General features: G+C 49.0%; 1 gene segment (V, D, J or C); it reads right to left on the bottom strand.

Moving 5' to 3' along the window:
* Positions 1-6108: 6108 nt before the first annotated feature.
* LOC115509302 lies at positions 6109-7023 on the bottom strand. The segment is given in 2 exon segments: positions 6109-6437; positions 6810-7023. Coding segments are annotated over 2 exon segments (357 nt in total).
* Between the last annotated feature and the right edge of the window lie 5445 nt (positions 7024-12468).

Consider the following 12468-nt stretch of genomic DNA (forward strand, 5'->3'; position numbering starts at 1 on the left):
ACAGTGCCAATTACATTGGGACTCTCCTCCATTTCCACCCACTATCTTTACTTTTTTGTACTTCACTCCTAATAGGGTTCCCTCCTTGGGAAACATGGGGTCCCAGAGATCAGTGAGTGGATCTGTATGTCAACAAGAAGGACCTGAAAATGAGCCCACGGCTGTGACTATCTCCCCAGGATAGTGTCATCAGCCAGCTCTAATTTATCTCAGCTGTCCTCCGTGAGTATGAAGTGTGGTCTTCACAGGAGACTGAACCCCAGGGCCCTACTGCTTCCCGATCAAACTCATTGACATAAAGAAGTGGTTTTTAAGATAGTAGCTTGAGGGTGGTCCTGGGCATGACCACTCCTGCCCAAGTCCTGGGCCACTCCAGCGATTCCAGCTCGGTCCTCTGGAACCCTCACTCCCACGGTAAGACTTCTTCTTGACCGGGGCGGGGAATCATATACACTCTGGGTGGTAAGGAAGCATGCATTGCAGTCTTGCACCCCCCCAGTTATGCTTGACCTGTCCTGGGAACAGAGAACCGCCCATCTGAGCAGGCCATTTCATCACTGGGTGGCTCTCATGAAGAATTCTATCCTGTTTGCATATCCATCCATCCCATTGTAGCGCCCCTCGTTGGCCATCATGGTGCTCCCATGAGAACACTTCCTGTGACAGCTAGCAAGCCCACCCCAGCTGAGTCCACACGTCTGTGAGAGAATGAGCAGAACCCTTAAAAGCTTGAGCGTGCAGCGGAGGGAAAGCATACAGCAGAGAGAGGAGAACAGGATGACAACAAAGAATATAGACTTTTAAGCCAAAGACACCGAGGTTCCAGCCTCAGCTCTGCTCTTATCAGCTATACGATCACGTTGGACGCTCAGCTTCCCTTCCTATAAAATGGGCTGAATCCCAACCCTGACTTCATAAGGTGGCTTCATCTTATTAACCCACACGCTATGCAACGCACAGGATGTTTTCCTCAGGTGGCCCAGTTTGGAGCACTTCCGACTCTCCCCAGCCCAGCCACCCTCTTCTGAAAACATTTATGTTTGTTTTTACCCTCCCACTTTTCTAAAAGTGTGGTGCTCGGCCCGGAAGGCAGCACCAGGTGGGCTCTGACCTACATAGGGGAGAGAGAGAGAGCTCTGCCTCCTCAGTTTCGATGCCGTCCACACTGGGTCCGTTAGAGCAATGTTCAACATCCTGTACCCGCTCGCAGAGCTCACTTTTGACTCAGACCCTGGGTCTTTCTCACAGGTCTTGCAAATGAGCCATATGCTGCTTTCCTGTGTGCAGACCTTTGCTCTTCTCTTTCTGGGGCAGGGGGGTGGGCGGAGGAGGGGAAACAGGAAGACTTGTTTCATTTTATCGCAGTTCGTCAGCTCATCTCTCCAACCGGTCTAGTTTCTGAGGAGTCTAAAGCTGTGGTCATCGTATTCACCCCTCCCTCCAACTGCCACTCAGGTCTGACCGTTGCGCCTTTCTCGTCCTTACACAAGTGGCTCATGACGTTCATAGCGAGATCACAGCTCAGTATGGAGCCCACGTTCCTCTGAGCTTCGTCTGAGATCCAGGAGCTGCTCTGACACAGAGCATTCGCTTCTGGTCCCCCTCCGTCCACAGCTGCGCGGCCCTGGACAGCTCATGTCGCTTCCTGCGCCTCCATCTCCTCGGCTGTGAAGTAACGAGATGGGGTAGAGTGATGTCTAAATAATCTTCAAACTCTGCTCTTCCGATTCGGTGATCCGAGGTCTGCAGGCCCCGAATCACCATGAGGGAGATAACTCAGGGGATCTAAGTTCTCCCCAGACCCAAATCACTCACTGAGCCACCGAGCCTCAGAGGCTGCCTCTGGTGTGAGGGGGATGGGCTGACCCGGGAACCCCGTGCTAACAACCGGCACCTGGAGCCTGACACCTGTTCCCTGGCCCTCCTCCAGGAAAGAGGCCAGGCCCTGAAGGAGGAGAAGAAACTAGTGTTGAAAGGACAGTGGCCTGGAATCAAAGGCAGGAAGTAAAGAGATGCAGGTTGGGGTCTTTGAGGAGACAACTGGGGCAGGTTTGGGGGTGTCTGAGCCCAGTGCGGGCTGCTGAGCTGTTTATCTCTGAGCAACATCAGCCCAAGTAACAACAGACACCCACCTGCCCCTGGAGCATCTCAGGGACTCACAACAGGATGTGGTTTGACATTTACCAGGTCCTGCATCTGGGGGCCTGTGAAAGTCCTTCCCCCCACCACCCGCCCTCTGAAGACCACGAGAACCACACTCACCACATCCCCATCCCGCCCCCACCCCTTCCCTGCCACTCTTTCTACCTGGGCCTCAGACGAGCACCCTGGCGGTGGAAAATACAGCTACAGAGAGGAGAGGAAAACCCCTCTGGAGGGGGAATCTAGGCACCTGAGCATCCCATGCAGACCTCCCCGCCCCCAACCCGGCATCTACACCTGCTGGAGGCGGACCCCCCCCCCCACCGCCCCAGCAGAGGCCGCAGGGGGCACCTTGGAGATAGTGAGGAATGAAAACAGCTTGCAAAACTGCTCTGACCCAACTGGGGTCCCTTCTGGCCCCACATCCCTCAGGCAACTCCCTCCTCCCACCTGTCCCCTAAATGGGCCCCCCACCCCTGCTTGTGCCCCCCCAACTTCCTTCCAGTCATCTAATGAGAGGGGCTAATGAGTCACAGGAAAAAGAGCCCTAGATAATCAACAGACTGAAAATGGACGGTCCCTGGGTATCTGGGCAGGTGTCTGTGTGCCTGACTCCCTGGGTTTCTCGAAGCATCGTCCCCTACTGCTAAGGTCTGCGAGGTCTGCGTGACAGATATATTCTACCCCATCTGGGGAAGAGGAGGAGGGAGACCTGAGTGCAGAGACAACAGAAAACCAGAGAGAGACAATACCCTGAAGGAGGGACTAGGAAATGACAGGCTCTACAACAGGCCAAGCCGGCTTTACAGCAGCTCACAGGGCTGGGACACGCTCAACCCAAAGCATATAATCCTGGACAAAAAGACGAAGCAGCCCAATTTCAGTGTCACCAGCTCCCCAAACCTGGGCCTTCCCCATCTTCCTTGACTAGAGAGAGGCCCCGGCTTTCTCCCTATCGGCCAGGAGTGCGTGGAGTTTTGCTGGCCACCAGCGTGTAGCTTGGGGTCTTCCACATGTCGGTGGCCTAGGAATGACAAGCGTGGGAATGGTTTTCCTGACACACCTCCAGAGTCCGCCAAGAACGGGGTCCTGGCACCTCTCCTAGAGAGGAGGCAGCTTCCTCTGCCCCAGGCGTAAGTGAGACTGGTGACTTCCTGGCAGGAGATGGTGTCTGGGCTGCTTTCCTCTGTCCCCTGAAATTAAGGCAACTGTAGATCTCCGAGCCCTTAGACATGGGGAAACCGTTAGGGACGAGGACTCATAGTCATGACTAGGGCAGGAACGTGGAGGATAGGAATTTGTCTTGATGAATTTGGATGGTTTTCGAGTCTCTCCTCGACTAGCCTCCCCTGAACTACTAATGTCCTCTCGTCTCTCTGTCGCTCAGTGCAATGATCAGAGCTGTTCACTCACGGCTTTCCTGGAACTCACGATATCCACTGGGACCTCCACATTTCTACTGAAACAGACTCTGGCTGAGAATGACATTCTGTTTATCTAAATACTAGACTCCTAAAAACCTAACACTTGCTAAAATTCTATCTCCCTCATGAGGTTTTCCAGAACTTCTGAATATCTTATAGGAATGAAAAATCTGTCCTAACCCTCCTACCAACTCCACCTGACGAGTGGTGATTACCTGGAACCCTTTCAGTTAGGAAGGATTCTGAAGCTGCATAAAACCCCACCAGAAAGCACCCCTATCGGAATGGGTACCACACAGGATGAAAATTTCGCGGGCTTGCCATCTGAGTGTGCTCAGCATTTTAAAATATTTAATACATAGCTTAAAATTTAATGTTTTTTTTTTAAAAATAAGTCTTTCTTTTGGGTGAGTTGGAATCAAAATATCTTGTAAGCTAAAAGAGGAAAATAATATCCGTTGAAAATCAGACCCTGTAATAGGGCTTTATAACATGACATCACCTATTTAATATACTTAATCCAATCAGTTTGACAGTTGAGGAAAGAGAAATGATATAATTTGCCCAAGGCTAAGACAACTAGTAAATTTAGCCTCAAAAACTAAATGCCTTAAAAATATACAGACAGTGAAAAGATCAGGGAAAGAGGGGAGAAGTCAACAGGTGAAGTGCAGGAGATCTGGGACAGTAAGACTGTTTACAGGACGCTGCCATGGGGAATACAGGACACAGTATATTTGTCAAAAACCATAGACAGGTAAGACATAAAAAGTAACAGGGGCGCCTGGGTGGCTCAGTCAGTTGAGTGTCCAACTTCGGCTCAGGTCGTGATTTCACGGTTGATGGGTTCAAGCCCTGCATCGGGCTCTATCCCGACAGCTCAGAGCCTGGAGCCTGCTTCGGATTCTGTGTCTCCCTCTCTCTGCCTCTGCCCCACTCTCACTCTGTTTCTCTCTCGCGCTCTCTCAAAAATAAATAAAATTTTTTAAAAACGTAACAAATATACCACACCAATGTCAGATGTTAATAACAGGAAACAGGGGGATCAGAGGAACAAATGTGAGAACTTTCTCTGTTATCTGCTCAGTTTTTATGTGAAACTAAGCCTGTTCTAAAGTCTATTAACTCCAAGTTATCAGACAGCACTGTTTCGGGGAGAGATCCAATTCCACCAACGTTCAATAATCAGTTAACAAATAAACATTGGCTTGAAACATCGTTTACTCTTCATTGTGAACCAAACTTGTGCCGTAAAAGCATCTTTCCTTTTGTGGTCATGGCATTACTGATTGCTTTCGTCAATTAATATTCTCACACATGGGGAAAAAAGCAAACCAAGAGCCTTGATTAAAACCATGCTGTGACTAGGCCCAGCACTGTCTTGAGTGCATTCCATTTTTTTCTTTTTTGATCCCTGTGATGGCTCAGAGTGCCCAGCACATAATAGCTGCTTAATACGTAAGTAGATACTGAAGGGGCGATAGGAGCCCCGGGGCATTATTAAATACCGTCTCCAACACTACGCGTCTCTGTCTCAGATTTCCCTCGGCAGATCGAATGATGCTGAAAATAAAAACAAATGTCTGAATTGTCCCAGATGAAGTGATCCCAGGGACAGAGTATTTTAAGATTCTTGTGCCCCCTCGTGGAGCACAAGGGACATTAGAAAAGAAAACCTTGTTAAGAATAAGGAGGACGAGGGACGAATGAGGGACTCAGGGATGAGGAAGGAAGTTTGGTTGCCAGGGAAACCGTGGCATCTCTTCCCAGCCACCCCCAGAAGCCTTTTCCTCTCCTTCATGCTCATCCAAATAATTTCTCTTTTTAGGGTTTTAGCATCATACACGCGTGCCCTCATCCTTTTCCTGTCTCTTGTATCTCTTTGGTCACCATCTGCTTCTCTGCTCCCTCTTTCGCTACAAGGGAAGGGATGAGACACAGTGGAACACGAATTAAAAAGCCTAAAATCCAAATCAATAGTCAAAATCCCTCAGTGTGGTTTCTGCTACTAACAAATGCGCACTTCTAGCCGACACGAGAACAGTCGGCTGGACGCCTGGGCTCCTCCCGCCGCAGAGCCTCACCCAAGCTCCCCCAAGATGTCTACTTGCCACAGAAAGATCAACAAAAGGAGACTCTCCAGGTGACTGAAATTAACCAAGTAAGTCACCTGAGTCGGCATCTTCGTAATTGTCCACCTGTCCGCCACCACACCACATCCCGCTGCAGGTGTTTCCCGACTCTCTCACTCCCCAGTGTGGACAGACGGGACTTTGAGAGAACAGGGTGTGAGGCGGGGTCCAGCTCACTTTGAGGGCTGGAGGGTAACAGCCTAGGCTTAGGCATCCGTACACTGGGGACTTGACCGTGTGTGTGCGATTCGCGGGGCCCGCACGTGAATACGTTTCTCTTCTCCCTGAGAACTTAGTGAAGTTCTTTAGGAGAATCTGGCTGGATTCTGTTGTTCTCACATTGGCTGACAATCAGAAACCCAAATATCCTCCGCCCAACCCCAGAGGGAGGGCTCCCGGAGAGGGTGGGGTTTTTGCACAGATGTCTACCTCGCCGGGCTCAGTGTGAGACTCCAGGCGCAGAGGTAGAAGCCAGAGTCACTGAGGAGGAGCTTCTGAGAACTCAAGATGAACTGGCCGTCCTGGGGCCTAGAGGCTGTGAAGTTCCGTGGTGCCTCAGGGTCTACCTGGTGAATATTTAGGGAGTAGAAGAGCAGCTGGGGGGGCCCTCCCTCGGCCTGCCGGTACCAATATAGATAAGGGTTTGATTCCCCCTTCACGATGCACTCCAGGGAGAGCGGGCTGCCCACAAGCCGCACCCTGACAGGTGGCCATTGGTGGATGGTCTGAGCGCTGACACCTGAGGGAAATGTGAAAGGCCACTTAGAGTGGAGGATCCCAGCCAAGCTTGCCTTCCTGCCTGACATAGGGGAGGCTCAGGCCCTCCCATGGCTCGGGCACGTGGGATCCATCAAAAAGAGTAGACTGCACCCTCTCTCTGGCCAAGGGCGCAGAGGGACACCGGACAAGGGGAGACCACGAGAGCAAACTCCTTCCCAGAGGATAGAGAAAACTAAGATTCAGCACGCCAGCCCCTGGGATTCAAGTCCCATATTTATTCCAGAAAATGGAAGGAATGTACCAAAGAGGTCAATCCGACAGCTGAGGCTCTGGATGCATGGGGTTGGCGTGAGGGCTTGAGGGGAGGCTTGCCAGAGAGAGCGGTACCCACCTAAGAAAGTGCCCAGGAGAAGGGCAAGGAGGCAGCAGGACATAGTTCAAGCCAGCCTCGGCTCATCTGGTACGGGTGGGCTCATCTGGGCCAGAGCTGTGGCTGTGGGGCCCCTCCCTCTCGCAGACCTGTTGCCACAGAACAGAGCGCTCATTTCCCCTCAAGCTGGGGCGGAAATGAGGCTGGTCTTCTCTTAAGTGTGTGATGAATCACCCCATCCTCCCTGGGAACCAGCTTTACCCTGCACTGGTTATCTTTATTGAAATCCTGCAAGTCCTAGTATGTAAATATATTTAATGACTCATTATTTCCCTGTAAACAACAGATGACTCTCTGGCTCCCCCTGGAGACCATCGAGAGGCTTCGAAACCATCAGAGAAAGTGTGACCCTGACAGGATGATGAAAAGAGATCTCAGTCTCTGAAGCTGGAAACCGGCTTTAGGACATGTCACCTGGGTGGCTGGAAAGGACACCAAAGCAGATCCCAGCTCAAGAGATTTAGGTCTTCAGGGTATTCAAAGCAAAAAAAGGCTCAGTTCTGAGGGAAGGAAGCTGTTCTGACAGCCAACCGAGGGATCTGCAACCTCCTCGTCCCTGGCAGACAGAATCTGAGACCTGGACAGGCAGAGTCAACTACTGAACCCATCAAAGTTAGAACCTGGGTTCCGTGTGCCTCTAAGGACCTCACTAGATCTAATTTATGCTCCAAAATGCAACACGAGTAGTGAAAACGTCATGGGGACTTAGGATCAAACAGATTGGGGTTCAAATCACAGCCCTACCTCTTTCTGGTTTAGGAACTCTTAGAAAGTCCTGATCTTCAATTCTGTCATCTATAAAAGTAAAAGGAGTATAATACTTACAAACTGGTTGACAGATGCATGTTGCCGGGTACAGGCAACTCTTACAAGGGTTGGCTGTTTTTTGAAGTCCAGGGAAAGCCTGTGCCTGCAGTAGATGAGAAGATTTACAGTGGGGTGGGATGGGGGTGGGGGGCTGAGGGAATGACAGAGACCCAAGAAGCATTGCCAGACCATCAGTTCCTAATAGCTAAGGCTGAGAATCTGCTAGGCAGCTGATAGAACCTCATTCTGCTGAAATGAGTCATAAGACCCCAAGATGGCAGGAAGACGGCCAACGCGTGCCTCAGAACCTCCTCTGCCCTCTTCCTTTGCCGTGCTCTGTCCCCTGAACGATTCGTTTTCAAAACAATTATTCACTTTGGGTTGCATGTGATGGAGTGGTTTAAGGTGAGCACCTAGGAAAGGAGGCAGTAGAAGTGACCCAACAGGGAGAGTGAGCCTGCAGCACATTGGGCATTTGTGATGCGTCCCATTTCATCAGGGTCGAGTAACACAATTCAAAATTCACGCAGGGGTTCTGGCTTCTAACAGAGTTTCAGCTGCCACACTGTATTTGTGGGACCGTATTCTGGGTTTTTTTTAAAAATCCTTTTCAGTTGAATGAATCCTTTTATAGTATTTATTTAAATGATGGTAAAGCAAGTGGTAAGCATAGCACGCATCCTGTGAACATTTACAACACATGAAAAATTGCTGTAGCCAATTAGTTGTTCAATCTCCATTTTTATGTCTGTTGATAGGACTCAGTATAACACGTATGCAAGTCAGGACTGCAGGGAGTAAGCCCAAGATGGACACGTGCCCACAGGCATACCCACAGCCTCTTTTCTCCTTTTCTTTCCCTTTCTGCCCTCCTTCCTGTCTGCTCCCAGCATTTGTACTGCTTGAGTGAAGGGAGGGAGACAGAGAGGGGCCGCAGATACAGGGAGAAGGGAACTGTTCTCCCTCTTGATGAGGCTGCATCATCTTTTCATTTGGCTAGCAGGCTTTCACACCAGCTAAGGCCGTGTGGGCCCCGCACGGCCGGTGAGAGCGGACGGAACTCATCGCCCGCATTGGCTCAGTGTCAGCACCACGCACGAGAGCAATGCCGCCTTCCTCCCTAGAGACGGCACCACAGACTGGAGGGCGAAGAGACGTGTCCTCCAGATCAGGGCAGCCAGCTGGCTCGTGACTCCCTGATCACTGTCACAACTCAGTAGCTTGGAGCTCCTTCCATATGGTTCATGCCTTAGAAAAATATCCCTCACTCTCCATCCCCATCTGCAATATTCCTTGTTCATCCAATTCATTCATATATTGAAATGTGCATGAGAATACAAGTCCTCTGCTCTGTTTCCGCCCATCTCTGAGCGGGAGGAACCAGCCATATCTCCGGCCCAGACGAGGAGGTGTCAACCAGACAAGCTGAACTGAAGGCTGGCTTGAACTACACTGTCTCCTTGCCCTTCTGGGCACTTTCTTAGGTGGGCGCCCGCCTCTCTGGCAAGCCTCGCCTCAAATCCTCTTGCTACCATATTGGGTTTCTTTCTCCATGCTAGATTCTTAATGAATCACTACTGACAGGATATAGCTTTATGCGTGAGGAGAATGACAATAAATAGAACTCTTCTCTTTTTCATTTTAAAACTGAAATCTCTCCCTAAATGATGGATTTGAAAGATTCTTACAGGATCTATTTGTTCCTCTATAAAGGAGTTAAAAATTACTTGGGCTAATGGAAAGGGAGGCGAGTCAACAAAGGAGATGTTCCTGAACTTCTCTGATCTCTCTCTCTCTCTGTGCCCTGGCCTCTACATCCTGATCAGGAAAAGAAATGAGAGACAGGTGCAGAATCAGAAGCTCAAAGTTTCTTGCAGACGACAGTGATTCTAATTTCCAGGGTGAGGACTACAAGGTCCCCGGTCCCCATGTGTCACAGACTGGGAAGTAGAAATGGCTTGTGGTAAGCAGAGTAATGCCCCTGCCAAGTTGTCAACGTCCTCATTCCCAGAACCTGTGAATATGTTGGGTTACATAGCAAAGGAGAATTAGGGTTGAAGGTGGAATTAAGGTTCCTAATCAGCTTTGTGTAAAATAGGGACATTATCTTGGATTATCCAGGTGTGCCCAATGTAAGCACGAGAATCGTAAACGTGGAAGAGGAAAACAGAAGAGAAGAAGGTTTGCTGATGGAAACAGGGTCGGAGAGATGCTATGTTTCTGGCCTTGAAGGCCGACGGGGGCCACGAGCCAAGGAATGCAGATGGCCTCTAGAAACGGCAAAAGGCCAGGAAATGGATTCTCTTCTAGAACCTTCAGAAAGGAACTCATCCCAGCTGACACCTTGGTGTTAGCTCAGCAAAACCTGCGTCAAACTTCTGAATTATGGAACTGTAAGATAATAAATGTGCGTTATTTTTGGCCACTAAGTTTGTGGCAATTTATGACGGCACCAATGGAAAACAAAGACATGTCTCCACAATGCTTCTTGACAGAGAGACCCAAAACAGTCTCTAAGGACCCCCAGGAACTCAGGATAGATACGGTATAGCCATGCTCTCCCTCGTGTCAGAACAGATGAACTGGGAGAAGCCACCAAGACTGGAGAGACCTCCTGGTTGAAATAGGAAAGACATAGAGCGTCCTGCATGGATCAGAGCAGAGGTTGAGGAACAGACACACCAAAGAGGAGCAGACAGGTGGAGACAGATGGTGAACACCCAGTATGAATGAGAATTCTGCAGAAAAGATGAACAATGACCAAAGACCGAGTACCCTGCCTGACAATGCCTTGACACTTTGTTGTTTGTTTTACTTTTTAAAGAACACATCTCTCAATTCATTTTTTTAACGTTTATTCATTTTTAAGAGACAGAGAGAGACAGAGCACGAGCAGGGGAGGGGCAGAGAGAGAGGGACACACAGAATCCGAAGCAGGCTCCAGGCTGTGAGCTGTCAGCACAGAGTCTGACGCGAGGCTCAAATTCACCAACTGTTGAGATCAGGACCTGAGCGGAAGTGGAACGCTTAACCGACCGAGCCACCCAGGCACTCCAATTCCTTGACACTTTGTAAGTTCTCCATAACTTAGATACCACCAGGAAGAAGGATGAGGAGAAAAGCATGGCCTACCTGACAAACCCCCAAATAAACCAGGCGTATCCCGATGGAATGGGGACTTAAAAATAAAATTGTATTGGGATATCTGGGTGGCTCAGTTGGTTAAGCATCTGACTTCGACTCAGGTCATGATCTCATGGTTCGTGGGTTCGAGCCCCATGTCAGGCTCCGTGCTGGCAGTCAGTGCCTGGAACCTGCTTTCATTTCTGTGTCTCCCTCTCTCTGCCTCTCCCCACTCACAGGGTCTCTCTGTCTCTCTCTCCCCCCTAAAAATAATAAATGTTAAAACAATTTTTTAATAAAAATAAAATAAAGTGATATTAACTTTAGAAAATAAAATTATTTTGCCTACCCATACTTGGGGTCCCAGATTTCATTGCCAACTTACATGCATGTTAACTTCAACATTAAAGAGGTGCTATGGAAAACACAAAAATAAATAAGATGTGATACTTGCCTTCCGATAACTTATATCCACCGAGGAAGGTAAGAGGTGGAAAAGTCATTCAGACGGCAAATGGTAAAGGAGTTTGGAGATTTCTGCTTCCCTCTATGATGAAGAAACTGGTATCCAATTAGTCCCCTGTATTAGTTTCCTTGGGCCACTGTAACCAAGTCCTGCACACTGTGTGGCTTAGAACACCAGAAATTTATCGTCTCACAATTCTGGAGTTTAGAAGTCCAAAATCAAGATGACGGCAGGGCCATGCTCCCTCTGAAATGTGGAGGGAAATTCTCTCTTGCCCGTTCCTACCTCTGTTGGCTTACTGGCAATGTTTGGCGCTCCTTTGGTTGGTAGCTACCTCCGAAATTCCAACTCTGCCCCTGTCATCACATGGTGCTGTCCCTGCACATCCCCCCTTACATGGCGGTCTTCTTTTCAGAACACCAGTCCTCTCGGATCAGGACCCCACGCTGCTCCACTAGGACCTCATCCTAACTCAACTGATCACACCCGCAATGACCCTGGAGCCGGTGAAAAGATCTTGCAAAAGCCTTGCAAAAACGAAAATAATTCAGAACTGGGAAACACACACTACAAGAAATGTTAAAGGATATCTTTCAGGCAGAATGAAAAAAATAGAAAAGTCCAGATGGAGTCGGTAAGGCAGCTGTCAGGGAAGGCTGGGGGCTAGGATGAAAAAGGAGGGAAAAAGCTTACATGTACAGCACTGACTAATATCATGAACATAAATATTTCCTCCAGGGCCAAAGTCACGCCGTCTACGGTTTAACGACTAGCGCATGATATTTGCGAATATTTAACATTTGGGTCTCATGAACTGCAAGCCAGCTACAAAATATGACTGATGAAATGTCAATACTAAATATGTGATAAATGTAAAAATGACATTTTTATTTTTTAAATATTTTAAAAAATAACTGATTTTCTACTGCCAACCAAAATGAAGTAAGGGACAAAATATAAAAACCAATAGTGGCTAGGGGGTCCCCAGGTGGCTGTCAGTGAATCATTTGACTTCTGCTCAGGTCACGATCTCATGGTTTGTGAGTTCAAGCCACACATCAGGCTCTCTGATGTCAGCGCAGAGCCCGCTTTGGATCCTCTGTCCCCCTCTCTCTCTCTGCTCCTCCCCCACTTGCACGATCTCTCAAATACATAAATAAATAAATAAACAAACAAACAAACAAGCAAACAATAGTGGTTAGGGGCACCTAGGTGACTCAGTTG

This window comes from Lynx canadensis, chromosome A2 (assembly GCF_007474595.2).
Source record: "Lynx canadensis isolate LIC74 chromosome A2, mLynCan4.pri.v2, whole genome shotgun sequence".
Lineage (NCBI taxonomy): Eukaryota > Metazoa > Chordata > Mammalia > Carnivora > Felidae > Lynx > Lynx canadensis.